Source organism: Oncorhynchus clarkii, chromosome 16 (assembly GCF_045791955.1).
Source record: "Oncorhynchus clarkii lewisi isolate Uvic-CL-2024 chromosome 16, UVic_Ocla_1.0, whole genome shotgun sequence".
Taxonomy (NCBI): Eukaryota; Metazoa; Chordata; class Actinopteri; order Salmoniformes; family Salmonidae; genus Oncorhynchus; species Oncorhynchus clarkii.
In genome coordinates this window covers 23472215-23490564 of record NC_092162.1, presented here as the reverse complement: position 1 = coordinate 23490564, position 18350 = coordinate 23472215, and the positions used below count along the sequence as shown (strand labels likewise).

Genomic DNA, 18350 nt, shown 5'->3' with positions numbered 1-18350 from the left:
CAACAACTAAGTCAAAATACTTTAATGATCAACTACAAATGACTCCCCTTGAACTGTTCAGCGGTGTTCCGCTCCCGGACTGACTCAACTAAGCTCAATGATGATTGGTCCCTTTCATCTGGCAATCAAACTTCCACCATTGACGTGTACGCGTGTCTCATCATTACGCGTTGACGTTCATTCGAGAACCAAAGGCTCAGTCTGTTACACTCGGTTTTAATTACACCTCTGTATATGCAAATGTAGCACATTTATTATGCACTCGTAGAAAAAAAAGGGTTCCAAAAGGGTTATTCGGGTGCCCCCATAGGATAACCCTTTTTGGTTCCAGGTAGGAGCCTTTTGAGTTGTGGAAACCTCTGTGGAAAGGATTCTATATGGAGCCCAAAAAGGTTCTTCAAAGGGTTCTCCTATGGGGACAGCCGAAGAACCCTTTTAGGTTCTATATAGCACCTTTTTTTCTATGAGTACTGTACTCTGATATCTGCAATCCCAAATCATTCTCTAAAGCTCACAACAATGGTACCAGCAGACTACAGCTTTATCACTGAGCAGGTGTCAGTATCTCCACAGGATTTCCAACGCGAACAAAGAATCCAGTATAGAAGGACTTAGTGAATGTGGTCTGGACTCTGTGGAGGAGGGTCATTGTGTCAGAGATGCTGTAGAAGGACACTGTTCCTGCCACATGGTCCAGGTACACCCCTATTCTGGAGGAGCAGGGGACAGGGATATCAGTCCTGTTATTACTGTGGATGAAACAGCGGCTGAATGAAGAGCTGTATAACCTCCAGGATCGATCATTACCTCCCAAGCACACACTCATTACTATCTTCTTTTGTGCTGATCCGTTTATATATGAGACAGCTACATGAACCCCTTCCCCGCTCCACTCTACCTTCCAGTAGCAAGTTCCAGAGAGACAGTCTCTACACAGCACCTGTTGGTAGGAGGGATATCCGTCTGGATGGTTCGGACAGGACTGGGCCTAATCTCTCCTGGCAACATTACTGTTCTCCATCGAACAGACACAGGCTAGTGTGTGCTGTATTGGGATTCAATGTCAGCTGGCAAGAGTCTAAGAAGATGAAAAATAAAGTGAGTGACAACGTTTGCGTACGTGTAGTCATTCATAGGCGTGTGTACGCACATGTATGCACGCCTGTTTATGTTTTTGTGTGTGTGCATGCATGTCTACGCTTGTATGTATGCTTTTATGTGTGTGTGTGTGTGTGTGTCATGCACTTCTGTTTGTTTGTTTGATAATGTTTTTTGTTATATTTATTCCAAATACTCCAAACCGATCTGTTTGTGTTTGCCTGTTTACTCACATTTTGTTTTAACTCCTCTCTGGTCTTGGGCTCAGCAAGGTGTTCAATCTAAAATGTAGTCACTATGGAGAAGGACAGACTCAGTTCACAAGGCAAACTACTCCATTTCATAAACAGACTCATTTTCCCAACACTTTTTGAACATCTACTCTCTTTAAAAGTGACTCGAGTCTACCAGACGGACTAAATGAATTTTATGCTCGCTTCAAGGTAAGCAACACTGAAGTATCCATGAAAGTACCAGCTGTTCAGGACGACTGTGTGATCACTCTCCCCGTAGCAGATGTGAGCAAGACCTTTAAAACAGGTCAACACTCAAGGCTGCGGGGCCAGACGGATAACCAGGATGTGTACTCAGAGCATGCGTGGACCAACTGGCAAGTGTCTTCACTTACATTTCCAACCTGTCCCTGACTGAGTCTGTAATACCGACATGTTTCAAGCAGCGCACCATAGTCCATGTGCCCAGGAAAGGGAAGTTAACCTGCCTAAATGTCTACCGCTCTGTAGCACTCATGACGGTAGCCATGAAGTGCTTTGAAAGGCTGGTCATGGCTCACATCAAAACCATCATCACGGAAACCCTAGACTCACTCCCATACCGCCCCTACAGATCCACAGATGTTGCAATCTCAATCGCACTTCACACTGCCATTTCCCACCTAGACAAAAGGAACACCTATGTGAGAATGCTGTTCATGGACTACAGCTTAGCGTTCAACACGATAGTGTCTTCAAAGCTCATTACTAAGCTAAGGACCCTGGGAGTAAACAGCTCCCTCTGCAACTGGATCCTGGACTTCCTGACGGTCTGCCCCTAGGTGGTGAGGGAAGGCAAAAACACATCTGCCACGCTGATCCTCAACACGAGGGCCCCTCAGGGGTGCGTGCTTAGACCTCTCCTCTACTCCCTGTTCACCCACAACTGTGTGGCCAAGCACGATTCCAACACCATAATTAAGTTTGCTGATGACACAACAGTGGTAGGCCTGATCACCGACAACAATGAGACAGTCTATAGGGAGGAGGTCAGAGATCTGGCAGTATGCTGCCAGGACAACAACCTCTATCTCAATGTGAGCAGGATAAAGGAGAGGATTGTGGACTACAGGAAAAAGAGGACAGAGTTCCTTGGTGTCCACATCACCAACAAACTAACATGGACCAAGCCCACCAAGACAGTTGTAAAGAGGGCATGACAAAACCTATTCCCCTTCAGGACACTGAAAGGATTTGCCATGGGTCCTCAGCTCCGCTAAAGATCCTACAGCTGCACCATCGAGAGCATCCTAACCGGTTGCATCACTGCCTAGTATGGCAAATGCTCGGCATCCGACCACAAGGCGCTACAGAGGGTAGTGCGTATGGCCTGGCACATCATTGGGGCCAAGCTTCCTGCCATCCAGGACCTATATACTAAGCAGAGAAAGGCCCAAAAATTGGTCAGACTCCAGTCACCCAAGTCATATACTTTACTCTCTGCTACCGCATGGCAAGTGGTACCGGAGTTCTAAGTCTAGGGCAAAACATTGCAATGTCCGTACTGTGAGGAACTTGTTCAGTTTATGTCTGTTGTTGAATCTTGTTATGTTCATATAAATATTTACACATGTTAAGTTTGCTGAAAATAAACTTAGTTGACAGTGAGAGGAGTGAGTGAGAGAGTTTATATAGCCTCGTTATTGTTTTTTTTATTTTACTTTAGTTTGTTTAGTAAATATTTTTAAACTATTTTCTTAGAACTGCATTGTTGGTTAAGGGCTTGTAAAGTAAGCATTTATGGTACACCTGTTGTATTCGGTGCATGTGACAAATCAAAATTGATTGGTTGTGTGTACATTGACATTTCTGAGCATTGACAGATTTTTCTTTCTCTTCCAGTTATATCCCCTTGGACTAAGATTCTTCCTCATAGTTATTGAGGCATATTACAGTTGAAGTCGGAAGTTTACATACACTTAGGTTGGAGTCATTCAAACTAGTTTTTCAACCACTCCACATATTTCTTGTTAACAAACTATAGTTTTGGCAAGCCGATTAGGACATCTACTTTGTGCACCACACAAGTATTTTTTTTTACAACAATTGTTTACAGACAGATTATTTCACTGTATCACAATTCCAGTGGGTCAGAAGTTTACATGCACTAAATTGACTGTGCCTTTAAACAGCTTGGAAAATTCTAGAAAATTAAGTCATGGCTTCAGAAGCTTCAAATTAATTGACATAATTTGAGTCAATTGGAGGTGTACCTGTGGATGTATTTCAAGGCCTACCTTCAAACTCAGTGCCTCTTTGCTTGACATCATGGGAAAATCAAAAGAAATCAGCCAAGACATCAGAAAAAAAATTGTAGACCTCCACAAGTCTGGTTCATCCTTGGGAGCAATTTCCAAATGCATGAAGGTACCACGTTCATCTGTACAAACAATAGTACGCAAGTATTAACACAATGGGACCATGCTGCCGTCATACCGCTCAGGAAGGAGACGCGTTCTGTCTCCTAGAGATTAACGTACTTTGGTTCAAAAAGTGCCAAGCAATCCTAGAACAACAGCAAAGGACCTTGTGAAGATGCTGGAGGAAACAAGTACAAAAGTATCTATATCCACAGTAAAGCGAGTTCTACATCAACATAACCTGAAAGGCCGCTCAGCAAGGAAGAAGCCACTGCTCCAAAACCACCATAAAAAAGCCAGACTCCGATTTGCAACTGCACATGGGGATAAAGATTGTACTTTTTGGAGAAATGTCCTCTGGTCTAATGAAACAAAAATAGAACTGTTTGGCCATAATGACCATTGTTATATTTGGAGGAAAAAGGGGGAGGCTTGCAAGCCGAAGAACACAATTCCAACTCTAAAGCACGGGGGTGGCAGCATCATGTTGTGGGGGTGCTTTGCTGCAGGAGGGACTGGTGCACTTCACAAAATAGATGGCATCATGAGGATGGAAAATGATGTGGTTATATTGAAGCAACATCAGTCAGGAAGTTAAAGCTTGGTTGCAAATGGGTTTTCCAAATGGACAATGACCCCAAGCATACTTCCAATGTTGTGGAAAAATGGCTTAAGGACAACAAAGTCAAGGTATTGGAGAAGCCATCACAAAGCCCTGACCCCAATCCTATAGAAAATTTGTGGGCAGAACTGAAAAAGCGTGTGCAAGCAAGGAGGCCGACAAACCTGACTCAGTTACACCAGCTCTGTCAGGAGGAATGGGCCAAAATGCACCCAACTTATTGTGGGAAGCTTGTGGAAGGCTACCCAAAACATTTGCCCTAGGTAAACAATTTAAAGGCAATGCTACCAAATACTAGTTGAGTGTATGTAAACTTCTGACCCACTGGGAATGTGATGAAAGAAATAAAAGCTGCAATAAATCATTCTCTCTACAATTATTCTGACATTTTACATTCTTAAAATAAAGTGGTGATCCTAACTGACCTAAGACAGGGAATTTTTACTAGGATTAAATGTCAGGAATTGTGAAATAACTGAGTTTAAATGTATTTGGCTAAGGTGTATTTAAACATCCGACTGCAAATGTAACTGTGGAGTTCCCATCCTTACCGGTTTCTCAGTCCTTTCTGCTGTAGCTGTATCTGTCTCATGGCTTTTATGTTCATCCATTAAAAACCTCCAGTAGTTGTGTGGAGGCTTTGACTAGCTTGTGCTTCTTTAATGGATCTACTTCATTGTAAGGCTGGAGGTGAGTCTCACATTAAGAGACCAGGCAGGACATCACAGCTTTTAGTTTTCTCCCAGCTCTCCAAATCTCCAGGTCCAGCAAAGGACAGAGAAGGGAGAGCAGCTTGGACTCCTGTCTTCTTCTGTTTCTGGTGACCTCAGAAAACATAGTGTTTCTCTTTAGAACAGGCCTTGGGATAAAGGTCTGCACTGGGGGCAGAACTTAACACAGCCAATACAGTAGCTGTGTCCACAGGGAGTAGTCACTGGATCCTTCAGTAGACCCAGACAGCTCGGACAACTGATTGAGTCCATGGCCTCTGCCATTTTGATGCACACAGTAACAAACATAGCAAGAGAACCAGAGATACGTTTAGTTTTCTGAGGAGTAGGAGGGAGTGGCTTGTATTCTGTTGTCGGTGACTTCCTGGTTCTGTGTGAACTCAAGATGTCAGCAGAGGGCAAGGCCAGCAGAGGGCATGATTGGTCTGTCACAGCCAGAGAATAATTGTATCCTTACAATTGTGCGCCAGTATAACAACAAGAGGCACTGTAGAGTAAGGTAACACAGGAGATACATTTCTATGAAAAATCTGTATTCTTCATAAGGTCATGTACAACGATACAGACATCATATCGACATGTTCTTTATGAATACCAATTTACATTATTGCAATGGATGGAAAATGAAGCTACCCATGTAGTCCACTGGATGACACTTAAATACAACTTTAAAATGACGTAATATTGCAATATTTCAGCACAAGCAGTTAGAACTGAGGACACAAAACTGAGGGTTAGCAGGGGCTTAAAACTACAGCGGTGTTACATCTTCAATAGTCCCCGTTTGTGAAAACACTTACCAGCTTCCTCAGGAATTAATGAAGTCCTCATACTACACATTATCAGGCTAAAGCATCAGGACATGATTCCCACTTGTTAAAGAGGAGCTCCTGTACTTCAGACTCCCATAAACAGTGTGCTTGGTGGCATCTGGAGATTGTTCAAAAGAGTGAAACGTTTCAGAACTTTGCAGATCGAAATGCACCGTATATAGAGTGGGATTTCTTATTCTCTATGACAAAGAGGACTGCCTATCTATGTGATATACAGTACCAGCCAAAAGTTTGGACTCACCTACTCATTCACGGGTTTTTCTTTATTTTTACTATTTTCTACATTGTAGAATAATAGTGAAGACATCAAACTATGAAATAACACAAATGGAATCATGTAGTAACCAAATATGTGTTAAATCAAAATATATTTCAGATTCTTCAAAGTAGCTACAGCACCTTTTGCCTTGATGACAGCCTGACACACTCTTGGAATTATCTCAAACACCTTCATGAGGTAGTCACCTGGAATGCATTTCAATTAACAGGTGTACCTTGTTAAAAGTTCATTTGTGGAATTTCTTTCCTTCTTAATGCGTTTGAGCCAATCAATTGTATGACATGGTAGTGGTGGTATACAGAAGATAGACATATTTGGTAAAAGACCAAGTCCATATTATGGCAAGAACAGCTCAAATAAGCAAAGAGAAACAACAGTCCATCACTACTTTAAGACATGATGGTCAGTCAATACGGAACATTTCAAGAACTTTAAAAGTTTATTGAAGTGCAGTCGTAAAAACCATCAAGCGGTCCTCTCAAGAGGTCAGACACAGGAAAGGAATACGCAGAGTAACCTCTGCTACAGAGGAAAAGTTCATTAGAGTTACCAGCCTCAGAAATTGCAGCCCAAATAAATGCTTCACAGAGTTCAAGTAACAGACACATCTCAACATCAACTGTTCAGAGGAGACTGCGTGAATCAGTCCTTCATGGTAGAATTGCTGCAAAGAAACTACTACTAAAGGACACCAATAATAAGAAGAAACTTGCTTGGGCCAAGAAACATGAGCAATGGACATTAGACCAGTGGAAATCTGTCCTTTGGTCTGATGAATCCAAATTTGAGATTTGTGGTTCCAACCGCCGTGTCTTTGTAAGACGCAGAGTAGATGAACGGATGATCTCTGCATGTGTGGTTCCCACCGTGAAGTATTGAGGAGGAGGTGTGATGGTGCTTTGCTGGTGACACTGTCTGTGATTTATTTAGAATTCAAGGCACACTTAACCAGCATGGCTACCACAGCCTTCTGCAGCGATACGCCATCCCATCTGGTTTGCGCTTAGTGGGACTATCATTTGTTTGTCAACAGAACAATAACCCAACACACCTACAAGCTGTGTGCGAGCTATTTGACCAAGATGGAGAGTGATGGAGTGTTGCATCAGATGACCTGGCCTCCACAATCACCCGACCTCAACCCAATTGAGAAGGTTTGGGATGAGTTGGAATGCAGAGTGAAGGAAAAGCAGCCAACAAGTGCTCTGCATTTGTGGGAACTCTCAACCAGGTTTAGCTGGCTGAGAGAATGTCAAGAGTGTGCAAAGCTGTCATCAAGGCAAAGGGTGGCTACTTTGAAGTAGCCAATTTGTTTAACACTTTTTTGGTTGCTACATGAATCCATATGTTATTTCATAGTTTTGATGTCTTCACTATCATTCTACAATGTAGAAAATAGTTAAAAATAAAGAAAAACCATTGAATGAGTAGGTGTGTCCAAACTTTTGACTGGTACTGTACTTCTATGCTAAATTATAAATGTTCTGTGACGTTGCACCCTCCTGAATAAGCCCCAGATTATGGGTGTTTTGAACGCAGGCCTCTCTCACTCTCTCTCTCACTCCCCCTTCTCTCTGTCTCTTTAATCTTGTTTCCCTGAAGTAAAATATTCTCCATCAGGTACTGCTTTTTACACAGGGAAGAAAGGGAGAAAGAGGAAAAATAAAGAGCACGAGAGAGAGTAACCCTTACCCCATCGATACCTTCTTATACCCATCAATGTTAACCTGACTTCAGATCTGCTTGAGCCAGCTCCTCTGAATATCTTGAAAGCATATAGAGATCTGGGACCAGCTACATTTTATGTATCTTTCTCTGTCAAATTCTGAGAGCAGGGTATACATCATTTATCCAGAGCGACTTGAAGTATAGTGAGTGCATACATTCTTTAGTACGTGTATGTGTTCCCTGCAAGAATTGAACACATGACCATGCCGTTGCCTGAGCCACACAGAATTACTAATAATGTGTTGTCTGATGGGTCTGTGGTTGCTTGGACTCGGCATCATGTTCCCAGACCAAAGCCAGGATTCAAACCGTTTAGGTAGATCCGCGTTATAGCGAATTGACATTTGAAAGTCCTTTCTGTTTGAGCCGACATACAGTATGCAGCATTTACCGTGAATGCGGTGGATACCGGCTGCAACCTAGCAAACCAAACCTGTTTTATTTAGGTTGGCCAACATCAACAAGGCTTTAGAAAACAGAAGTACAGACAGACAGAGACAAGAGAGACAGACAGAGAGAGAGAGAGAGAGAGAGAGAGAGAGAGAGAGAGAGAGAGAGAGAGAGAGAGAGAGTGATACATTGGCGGCCAGTGGAGGCTCTACCTAGCTAGGTTTGCTCTTTTGGGATTTAATACCGGGTTTCAATGAAAGTGTTAGTTGAAAAGTACCTTAGCTGAAAGCACAACACAAATAAAACAGTATCCTTGACAAAAAGGTGCAGGACTAATACTGGACAAGGGAAATCTGACAGTGTAGGCCTACTCCCTGTTTGGAAAATCCTAAAGCGAGGGGACATCGGCAACAGACACTATACGTGACATAAATATAGGCCTACTTCTCTATCGTCATCTAATAAATAGCACAAAACAAATACAACTTGATCGTTCATCGCTATGGCTTCAAAGAGGGTCCTCCAGACCACGTTGGAGCATGCAGTCGACAGTCGTCAGAGAGCCAACGGGAGAGAGGGGCAACAATTTTGTGGCTGAAACGCCACGGCCATCTCTGGTTCTCCAGTGTGTAGCACCGTAGCCAGTAAGCGGTTTTGCATGTTGGACTTGGTGGCACGCTGCTCTGCTCTCATTGGCTGCATAGAAACATTTTAGGCCCTGTACAAAATCAACCCTTAACCTCTGTGCACTTGTGAAGATCTGAAAGGATTTGATGGGTTTCAGCGATAGGGTGAACATTCAAATTAGCCTATTAGAAGTCAAAGTGGAGCTCCAACCATATTGCTTACATACAGTACCTATCTAATAATTTTATACAGCATAAAATGATATACTGTACTGTACACAACTGCCAAGGTGGGAGGGTAAAGGGTTGTTTCTGGACAGGGCCTCAGAGTAGCTCCACTTAGGTCCTTATTTTTCATCTAGAAAGGCTGGGCTAGATCGTCTGCTCTACTAAAATGTAAATATATGCCAATTTGATCCAGGCTAGTCCAAACTCGGCTAGTATGGCGAGAAGATGATGGGCGTGTGAGTGGCCCTCAGGGGCCCCGGGGCGGGCCTGAAGAGCGCGGGGCTGAGCAGGGGGGTCTGGATGAGGGGTGTATGGCCTGGCCCCGGGGGGCACCGCAGGGTCAGAGGATTGGAGGCCATGGTGCAAAGGGTGGCCGGGTTCATGCGGCTGGCCAGGAAACCTGCCGACAGGGCCTTGGACAGCTGCTTCTGCAGGGCCAGTTTGGTCTGGAAGAGAGGAACCATAGGGTTTTTAGTATGAGTCTGCAGCAGCTATTCAACAAACTTGCATGCAGGTCAAGTTCATTAGCGCACGCAACAAAAAAAGTTTTGAAACTATTTGCAATGGAAAACAAAAATTTGCATTTTTTATTGGGCAAGTCATAGTAGTCCCAGCCAGTTTCCGTCTGTGTTCCTCCATTTGGTGCTTAATGAACACAACCCAGGGTCAAATACCTCTTTGAGGTGTGCTTGATTTAGCATGGAGTTTATACTTTTGGTACTATTATATTGGTTCAATTGTACCGGCAAACATGTGTACATCAACCTCGGCACAGGTATTAGACATACACTACCTTACCAAAAGTATGTGGACACCTGCTCGTCGAACATCTCATTCCAAAATCATGGGCATTAATACGGAGTTAGTCCCCCCTTTTCTGCTATAACAGCCTCCACTCTTCTGGCAATGGTTTCTACTAAATGTTGGAACATTGCTGCGGGGACTTACTTCCATTCAGTCACAAGAGCATTAGTGAGGTCGGGCACTGATGTTGGGCGATTAGGCCTAGCTCGCAGTCGGCATCCAATTAATTTCAAAGGTGTTCAATGGGGTTGAGGTCAGGGATCTGTGCAGGCCAGTCAAGTTATTCCAAACCGATCTCGACAAACCATTTCAGTATGGACAGAATCGTCTAGAATCTCATATGCTGTAGCGTTACCATTTCCCTTCACTGGAACTAAGGGGCCTAGCCCGAAACATGAAAAACAGCCCCAGACCCTTATAGCTTCTCCACCAAACATCACAGTTGGCTCTATGCATTGAGGCAGGTAGCGTTCTCCTGGCATTCACCAAACCCAGATTCGTCCGTCGGACTGCCAGATGGTGAAGCGTGATTCATCGCTCCAGAGAACGCATTTCCACTGCTCTAGAGTCCAATGGCGGCGAGCTTTACATCGCTCCAGCCGATGCTTGGCATTGTGCATGGTGATCTTAGGCTTGTGTGCTGCTGCTCGGACATAGAAACCCATTTCATGAAGCTCCCTGACGAACAGTTCTTGTGCTGACGTTGCTTCCAGAGGCAGTTTGGAACTCGGTAGTGAGTGTTGCAACAGAGGACAGACCATTCTTACGCGTCATGCACTTCAGCACTCGGCGGTCCTGTTCTGTGAGCTTGTGTGGCCTAACATTTCCACTTCACAATAGCAGCACTTACTGTTGACAGGAGCAGCTCTAGCAGGGCAGACAAATGTGATGGTCTGACTTGTCGGAAAGGTGGCATCCTATGACGGTTCCACGTTGAAAGTCACTGAGCTCTTCAGTAAGGTCATTCTACTGCCATTGTTTGTCTATGGAGATTGCGTGGCTGACCCTGGTCTGGTATTCAATAATTTCCTGATAGTTATGGATTTTCCATAACTCCCTCCATCCAGGACATACAGTTGTGCAAATTCAACTTCTCAAAGCAATATTTGGAAAACCCACTATCTGCAATTGATTGAATACCGGCCAACTCAAGCTCTGTGGTACCAGCTGTGATGGAAACAGTTTCGGTACAATTTTATAAATGTCGACAGATCATTTGTTCGTTCGACATGGTGGGATCTTTTTTTGTCGGTCAAATTATTTATGCGAGAAACAGCAGTGGAAATGCCTTCATCGCCAAATATTTATATAATAACCTTCATATCGAAGTAAACTTGGGAGTCTTGCGATGATATGGTGTGTGGTCTTCCCGCTATGACTCAGGAAACGATGCAGTTTATTAGGCTACTGATGAAAAAAGTTCAGATGAACTTCACAGGGTGGTGAAAGTGCATGGTGATCTTGATGCTCCTTTCCAATAAATATCGAGGGTCTTATTCTGGTGACATGATGATCGATGCTTGCCTGCCGTTTGACAAATACAAATATTCTTGCTCTAATCCATAATAATCGCATCATGTAGACTAGCCAACCGCACTGTATCTGCCAGCTGTTGCCTAGAGCGGACGTGTCAAGACCAGAGTCGGCATAGTTGCTATTTAACGCAACCGTTTTAGCGACAATATAGTTGAAAATGCAACGGGAAACACATTGAACTTACATTTTGTATTTGGAACATAAAAACTTAAGTGAAAAGTCAACTGTTGTGTGCATTACCTCATCACGCACTGGTGGAAGCCAGTTTGGTGGAAACACACCACTGGTGGGAATATTTTCTTTATCCGTATTTTAGAATATTCCCATAATAATCTGTCGCCAAATGGATGGAAACATAGCTATTGTTCGCCCAGAAATTATGTTCACATGGTGTCCCATGTCAGAGTCAGTCTAACAATGCTCTCTCTCTTCAAGCCCATAAAATTGTATCCAAAAAGTTATACTCTAGATCAGGCCTGTATGCATTCAGCTAACCACAACATTAACGTCAGAGTGAGGGTGAATGAAACATGAAAGTGAATATCCATCACCATCAATTTGTGTGAAGCCAGTGTGGATTGTTGGCAACCTCACGAACTGGCCTTAAATATCCCAGACAAGATTGTGACCATGGCCTGAGACACTGCCTCTACCCAGCAGCTGGCCAAACACAAATCCTGTGCGGCCCTCTGTCTTTGTCTGTCTGTGTGTGTGTGTGTGTGTGTGTGTGTGTGTGTGTGTGTGTGTGTGGCGTGTGTGTGTATGTGTTGGTGTGCGAGCATGTACTTGTGTGTGTTGTGGTTATGTGACAATGTTTGTGTGTGTGTGAGGCTATGTTTACATGTGTGAGAGACCTTCTTGTGCCTGCCAGTATATTTGGCCTCACCAACTTTCAAGCAGTTATTTTTGTAGTGAGTGAACTGTGAAAGAACGTGACCATGCCTATTCCCAAACATGGCCCTTTGTCAGCTATCCGACATAGCAGCAGCACGCTATAGTGCTCAGTTCATTAACCCCATAGATAGACAATGGGACAGAGACAGTTTAGGAATGTGAGTAAATGTGTGTTTGTCGTTTATGTGACCAGAGCCACCTAAGACAATTGCCCAATTCAAATTCAGGTTCTTACTCTTCCTAAGCAGGTAAAATCCCTGACGTTATTTCCTGCCTTTAAACTGGTTTTCTGGGTTAGAAGACCGGATATAACTCAAATACAACCAACTGGTCTCTGTTACATGCAGGTAAAGACATCTGATGTCATAGTTTGATTATCTGGTAAAACATCCAGTCAACCAGATAAAGACATCTGTCTCTGGTTGCTAAAAATACATTCACAAAACATCCACCTGAGGGCTGTAAGTGCTGAGGTGGCAGTGGCTGGCCAGTTTCCCTATGGCCGAGGTCACCCCCCCAAACGGGAAACCACTCCATCTCACGCTCTGCAGAGAGGACACAAGAACGGGGGAAAGGGGGTGACAAAATAAGAACGCTGGCTGTGTGGGAATGAATGGGCAGAACAGGAGGGGTAGTTGGTGTGATGTGTGTGTGTGTGTGTTGGACAGACAATCACCGCTAAAACAGGGTTTGGCTGGCTCTTAGTATAAGGGCTGAACTTCGGTTTCTGGGGCTTTCCTGACAACCGGTCTTTGTGTCTTCTGCTGCTCATGTGCTGAGGGACAAAAGCAAAGCATGTTAGGTTTCATACTGAGAGAAACATCCCTTAAAAGCTACATTCTGGGATTCATTCGAAATATAATCAAAAATCCCACTTGTATTGGTCTACAGCTGAGGGATGGGGCTAGGGAAATGTAACCCCTCTCAAATTCATAGGCAGCTCCAAATGCAAGAACTAACTGCATGGCATATATATTTTGAGGCTGTACTACACACACTCAGAAACACTCACAAACACACACACCTGTTTGAGCTGCGTCTCCGAGTTGACGGACACCTCGCACATCTCGCAGTGGAACGGTTGGCTAGCCAGGGCCACGCCCACCCTGGCCTTGCTGCTTATTGCCTGCTTGCTCCTGCATGTCGGCCTAAGCAATGACATTACCTTGCCTCGGCGTCGCGCCTGAGCACCCACCTGGCCCTCCAGCATCTGCTTGTGTTTGGAGCCTTGAAAGGCACAGACACGACCACATAGCTATTGATTAATTTATCAGTAAAAAAATGTATTTAATCAGAATCATAGGCCAGCATTTAAATAGTATCTACTTATCACTCAATAGCAAATGCAGTGCGAGTAGCCATATAGACATATTGCAGTGCATACCGCTATAGTGGGCTTCTAGCTGGGATGAGGAGTTGACTGTGATTTTGCACATGGGACAGTGGAGGTGCTGCTTGGCAGGGGGGCTCTTTTTGCCCTGCCTGGTCTCCTCTTCCCCTCCTGGTGCCCCTGGGGACTCCCCCTGGCCCTCCAGTGACGGGTTGGAGTCTGGGGTCGGGCTGGGGCCCTCCATAGGGCTACCATCTGACGTGAGCTCGGAGAGCTGGTAGACAGCAGGGGAGATGTGGGGGGAGAGGAGGGCCAAGGCGTCCAGGGAAGAGGTCTCCGAGACAGGCATAGGGGTGGGGGAGACCCCCTGGAGGGTGTCATCTAGCTTCGGTCTGGTGGGGGGCTGGTGAGACGAGAGCAGGCCTGGGGAGAGAGAGAGAGAAGTTGCTGTGTAAGAGTTATCGTACATGTGGTATTCACATACAAACAGGGATTGGGGTTAAATTGTCTTCTGACAGGTGGCTTCAGTCTTACACAGCATTAGTCCCTCACCTGACTCTAGTCTCTATCTGACGTAAGACAATGGGGTTAGGGCTACATGGGGGGAGAAAGGCCAGCATTCACTTGGCAACTATATCAGGCAGCGTAAGACAGTGGATTCAGGTGAGAGCTGGATTCAATTAAAAACACTGGCAGATGTAGATTCTGTTTACTGAGAGCATTGCTCATCACTGGTATTTTTTTATTTAACCTTTATTTAACCAGGTAGGCTAGTTGAGAACAAGTTCTCATTTGCAACTGCGACCTGGCCAAGACAAAGCAAAGCAGTTCGACACATACAACAACACACATGGAATAAAAAAACATACAATCAATAATACAGTATAAAAATCTATATACAGCAATAAATATGCCATGGTGGCGAAGTAATTACAATATAGCAATTAAACACTGGAATGGTAGAATGTGCAGAAGATGAATGTGCAAGATACTGGGGTGCAAAGGAGCAAGATAAAGAAATAAATACAGTAGGGGAATGAGGTAGATTGGATGGGCTATTTACAGATGAGCTATGTACAGGTGCAGTGACCTGTGAGCTGCTCTGACAGCTGGTGCTCAAAGCTAGTGAGGGAGGTAAGAGTCTCCAGCTTTAGTGATTTTTGCAGTTCGTTCCAGTCATTGGCAGCAGAGAACTAGAAGGAGAGGCGGCCAAAGGAAGAATTGGCTTTGGGGATGACCAGTGAAATATACCTGCTGGAGCATGTGCTACTGGCAGGTGCTGCTATGGTGACCAGTGAGCTGAGATAAGGCGGGGCATTACCCCGAGGATCGGTAGGATGGTCTGTCTGTTTTGGTGGACTTCCTAAGCCAGGATTCAGACACGGCTAGGACATCCGGATTGGCAGTGTGCTAAAGCAGTAAATAAAACAAACTTAGGGAGGAGGCTTCTAATGTTAACATGCATAAAACCAAGGCTTCTACGGTTACAGAAGTCAACAAATGAGAGCACCTGGGGAGTAGGAGTGGAACTAGGCACTGCAGGGCCTGGATTAACCTCTACATCACCAGAGGAACAGAGGAGGATAAGGGTACGGCTAAAAGCTATGAGAATTGGTCGTCTAGAACGTCTGGAACAGAGAGTAAAAGGAGGTTTCTGGGGGCGATAAAATAGCTTCAAGGTATAATGTACAGACAAAGGTATGGTAGGATGTGAATACAGTGGAGGTAAACCTAGGTATTGAGTGATGAGAGAGATATTTTCTCTAGAAACATCATTGAAACCAGGTGATGTCATCGCATGTGTGGGTGGTGGAACAGAAAGGTTGGATAATGTATAATGAGCAGGGCTAGAGGCTCTACAGTGAAATAAGCCAATTAACACTAACCAGAACAGCAATGGACAAGGCACGCTCAAGGTCCTAAATGATATCTTAACCGCCATCGATAAGAAACAATACCGTGCAGCCGTATTCATTGACCTGGCCAAGGCTTTCGACTCTGTCAATCACCACATCCTAATTGGCAGACTCAATAGCCTTGGTTTCTCAAATGATTGCCTCGCCTGGTTCACCAACTACTTCTCTGATAGAGTTCAGTGTGTCAAATCGGAGAGCCTGTTGTCCGGGCCTCTGGCAGTCTCTATGGGGGTGCCACAAGGTTCAATTCTTGGACCGACTCTCTTCTTTGTATACATCAATGATGTCGCTCTTGCTACTGGTGAGTCTCTGATCCACCTCTACGCAGACGACACCATTCTGTATACTTCTGGCCCTTCTTTGGGCACTGTGTTAACAACCCTCCAGCCGAGCTTCAATGCCATACAACTCTCCTCCCGTGGCCTCCAATTCCTCTTAAATACAAGTAAAACTAAATGCATGCTCTTCAAACGATCGCTGCCTGCACCTGCCCACCTGTCCAACATCACTACTCTGGACGGTTCTGACTTAGAATATGTGGACAATTACAAATACCTAGGTGTCTGGTTAGACTGTAAACTCTCCTTCCAGGCTCACATCAAACATCTCCAATCCAAAGTTAAATCTAGAATTGGCTTCCTATTTCGCAACAAAGCATCCTTCACTCATGCTGCCAACATACCCTTGTAAAACTGACCATCCTACCGATCCTCAACTTCGGCGATGTCATTTACAAAATAGCCTCCAATACCCTACTCAATAAATTGGATGCAGTCTATCACAGTGCCATCCGTTTTGTCACCAAAGCCCCATATACAGTACTACCCACCACTGCGACCTGTACGCTCTCGTTGGCTGGCCCTCGCTTCATACTCGTCGCCAAACCCACTGGCTCCAGGTCATCTACAAGACCCTGCTAGGTAAAGTTCCCCCTTATCTCAGCTCGCTGGTCACCATAGCAGCACCCACCTGTAGCACGCGCTCCGCAGGTATATCTCTCTGGTCACCCCCAAAACCAATTCTTCCTTTGGCCGCCTCTCCTTTCAGTTCTCTGCTGCCAATGACTGGAACGAACTACAAAAATCTCTGAAACTGGAAACACATCTCCCTCACTAGCTTTAAGCACCAGCTGTCAGAGCAGCATAGCCCATATATAATTTAGCCCAAACAACTACCTCTCCCCCTACTGTATTTATTTATTTTGCTCCTTTGCACCCCATTATTTCTATCTCTACCTTGCACATTCATTCACTGCAAATCTACCATTCCAGTTTTTTACTTGCTATATTGTATTTACTTTGTCACCATGGCCTTTTTTTGTTGCCTTTACCTCCCTTATGTCACCTCATTTGCTCACATTGTATATAGACTTATTTTTCTACTGTATGTTTGTTTTACTCCATGTGTAATTCTGTGTTGTTGTATGTGTCAAACTGCTTTGCTTTATCTTGGCCAGGTCGCAATTGTAAATGAGAACTTGTTCTCAACTTGCCTACCTGGTTAAATAAAGGTGAAATAAATAAACAAATAAAAACAATCAATATCCCACAAAACACAGGTGGGGAAATAGCTACCTAAATATGATCCCCAATCAGATGCAAAGATAAACAGCTGCCTCTAATTGGGAACCACATTAGCACCAACATAGAAATAGATATACTAGATCACCCCCAGGTCACGTCCTGACCTACTACACCATAGAGAACAAAGGGCTCTCTATGGTCAGGGCGTGACAGAGTGTCCTGTAAAGTTATTTGTTTTACTTCCCGGAAGACAAGGCCTTTGGGGGGCGACCTGGGGCCGTCAGCCTATTTTAATAGCACCCGCGGACGTCTAGTAAGGGACCATCCATTTGCCCTATGAAAATCCTCATCATTCATAAGGGAGCTGCCACATATGTAGGTTATTGTCCTGCTGAAATTTGAATTAATCTCCCAGTGTTTGGTGGAAAGCAGACTGAACCAGGTCTTCCTCTAGGATTTTGCCTGTGCTTAGCTCCATTCCGTTTATTTTTTATTATGAAAAACTCCCCAGTCCTTAACAATTACAAGCATACCCATAACATGATGCAGCCACCACTATGCTTGAAAATATGGAGAGTGCTACCCAGTAATCTGTTGTATTGGATTTGCCCCAAACATAACACTTTGTATTCAGTTAAAAAATGAATTGCTTTGTTACAGTATTACTTTAGTGTCTTACTGCAAACAAGATGCATGTATTGGAATATTTGTATTCTGTACAGGAGTCCTTCTTTTCACTCTGTCAAATAGGTTACTATTGTGGAGTAACTACACTATTGTTGACCCATTCTCAGTTTTCTCATATCACAACCTTTAAACTTTGTAACTGTTTTACGGTCACCATTGGCCTCACAGTGAAATCCCTGAGTAGTTTCCTTCCTCTCCGGCAACTGAGTTAGGAAGGACACCTGTATCTTTGTAGTGTTTGGGTGTATTGATACACCATCCAAAGTGTAATTAATAACTTCACCATGCTCAAAGGGATATTCAATGTCTGCTTTTTTAAAAACCTATCTACCAATAGGTGCCCTTCTTTGCGAGGCATTGGAAAACCTCCCTGGCCTTTGTGGTTGAATCCGTGTTTGAAATTCACTGTTCAACTGAGGGACCTTACAGATAATTGTATGTGTGGGGTACAGAGATGAGGTAGTCATTCAAAGATAATGTTAAACACTATTA

General features: G+C 44.2%; 1 protein-coding gene across 1 annotated transcript in view; it reads right to left on the bottom strand.

Annotated features, from left to right (window-relative positions):
- Positions 1 to 8466: 8466 nt before the first annotated feature.
- LOC139368220 (zinc finger protein 385C-like) overlaps positions 8467 to 18350 on the bottom strand; it is a 130926-nt gene continuing 121042 nt past the window's right edge. Inside the window, exons 7-12 of the mRNA XM_071106880.1 lie at positions 13924 to 14155; positions 13787 to 13893; positions 13427 to 13629; positions 13079 to 13177; positions 12855 to 12947; positions 8467 to 9614 (exon numbers count right to left, since the gene is read on the bottom strand). Of these exons, the coding sequence (XP_070962981.1) occupies positions 9378 to 9614; positions 12855 to 12947; positions 13079 to 13177; positions 13427 to 13629; positions 13787 to 13893; positions 13924 to 14155 (971 nt within the window). The 3' untranslated portion in view covers positions 8467 to 9377. The remainder of the gene's footprint in view (positions 9615 to 12854; positions 12948 to 13078; positions 13178 to 13426; positions 13630 to 13786; positions 13894 to 13923; positions 14156 to 18350) is intronic.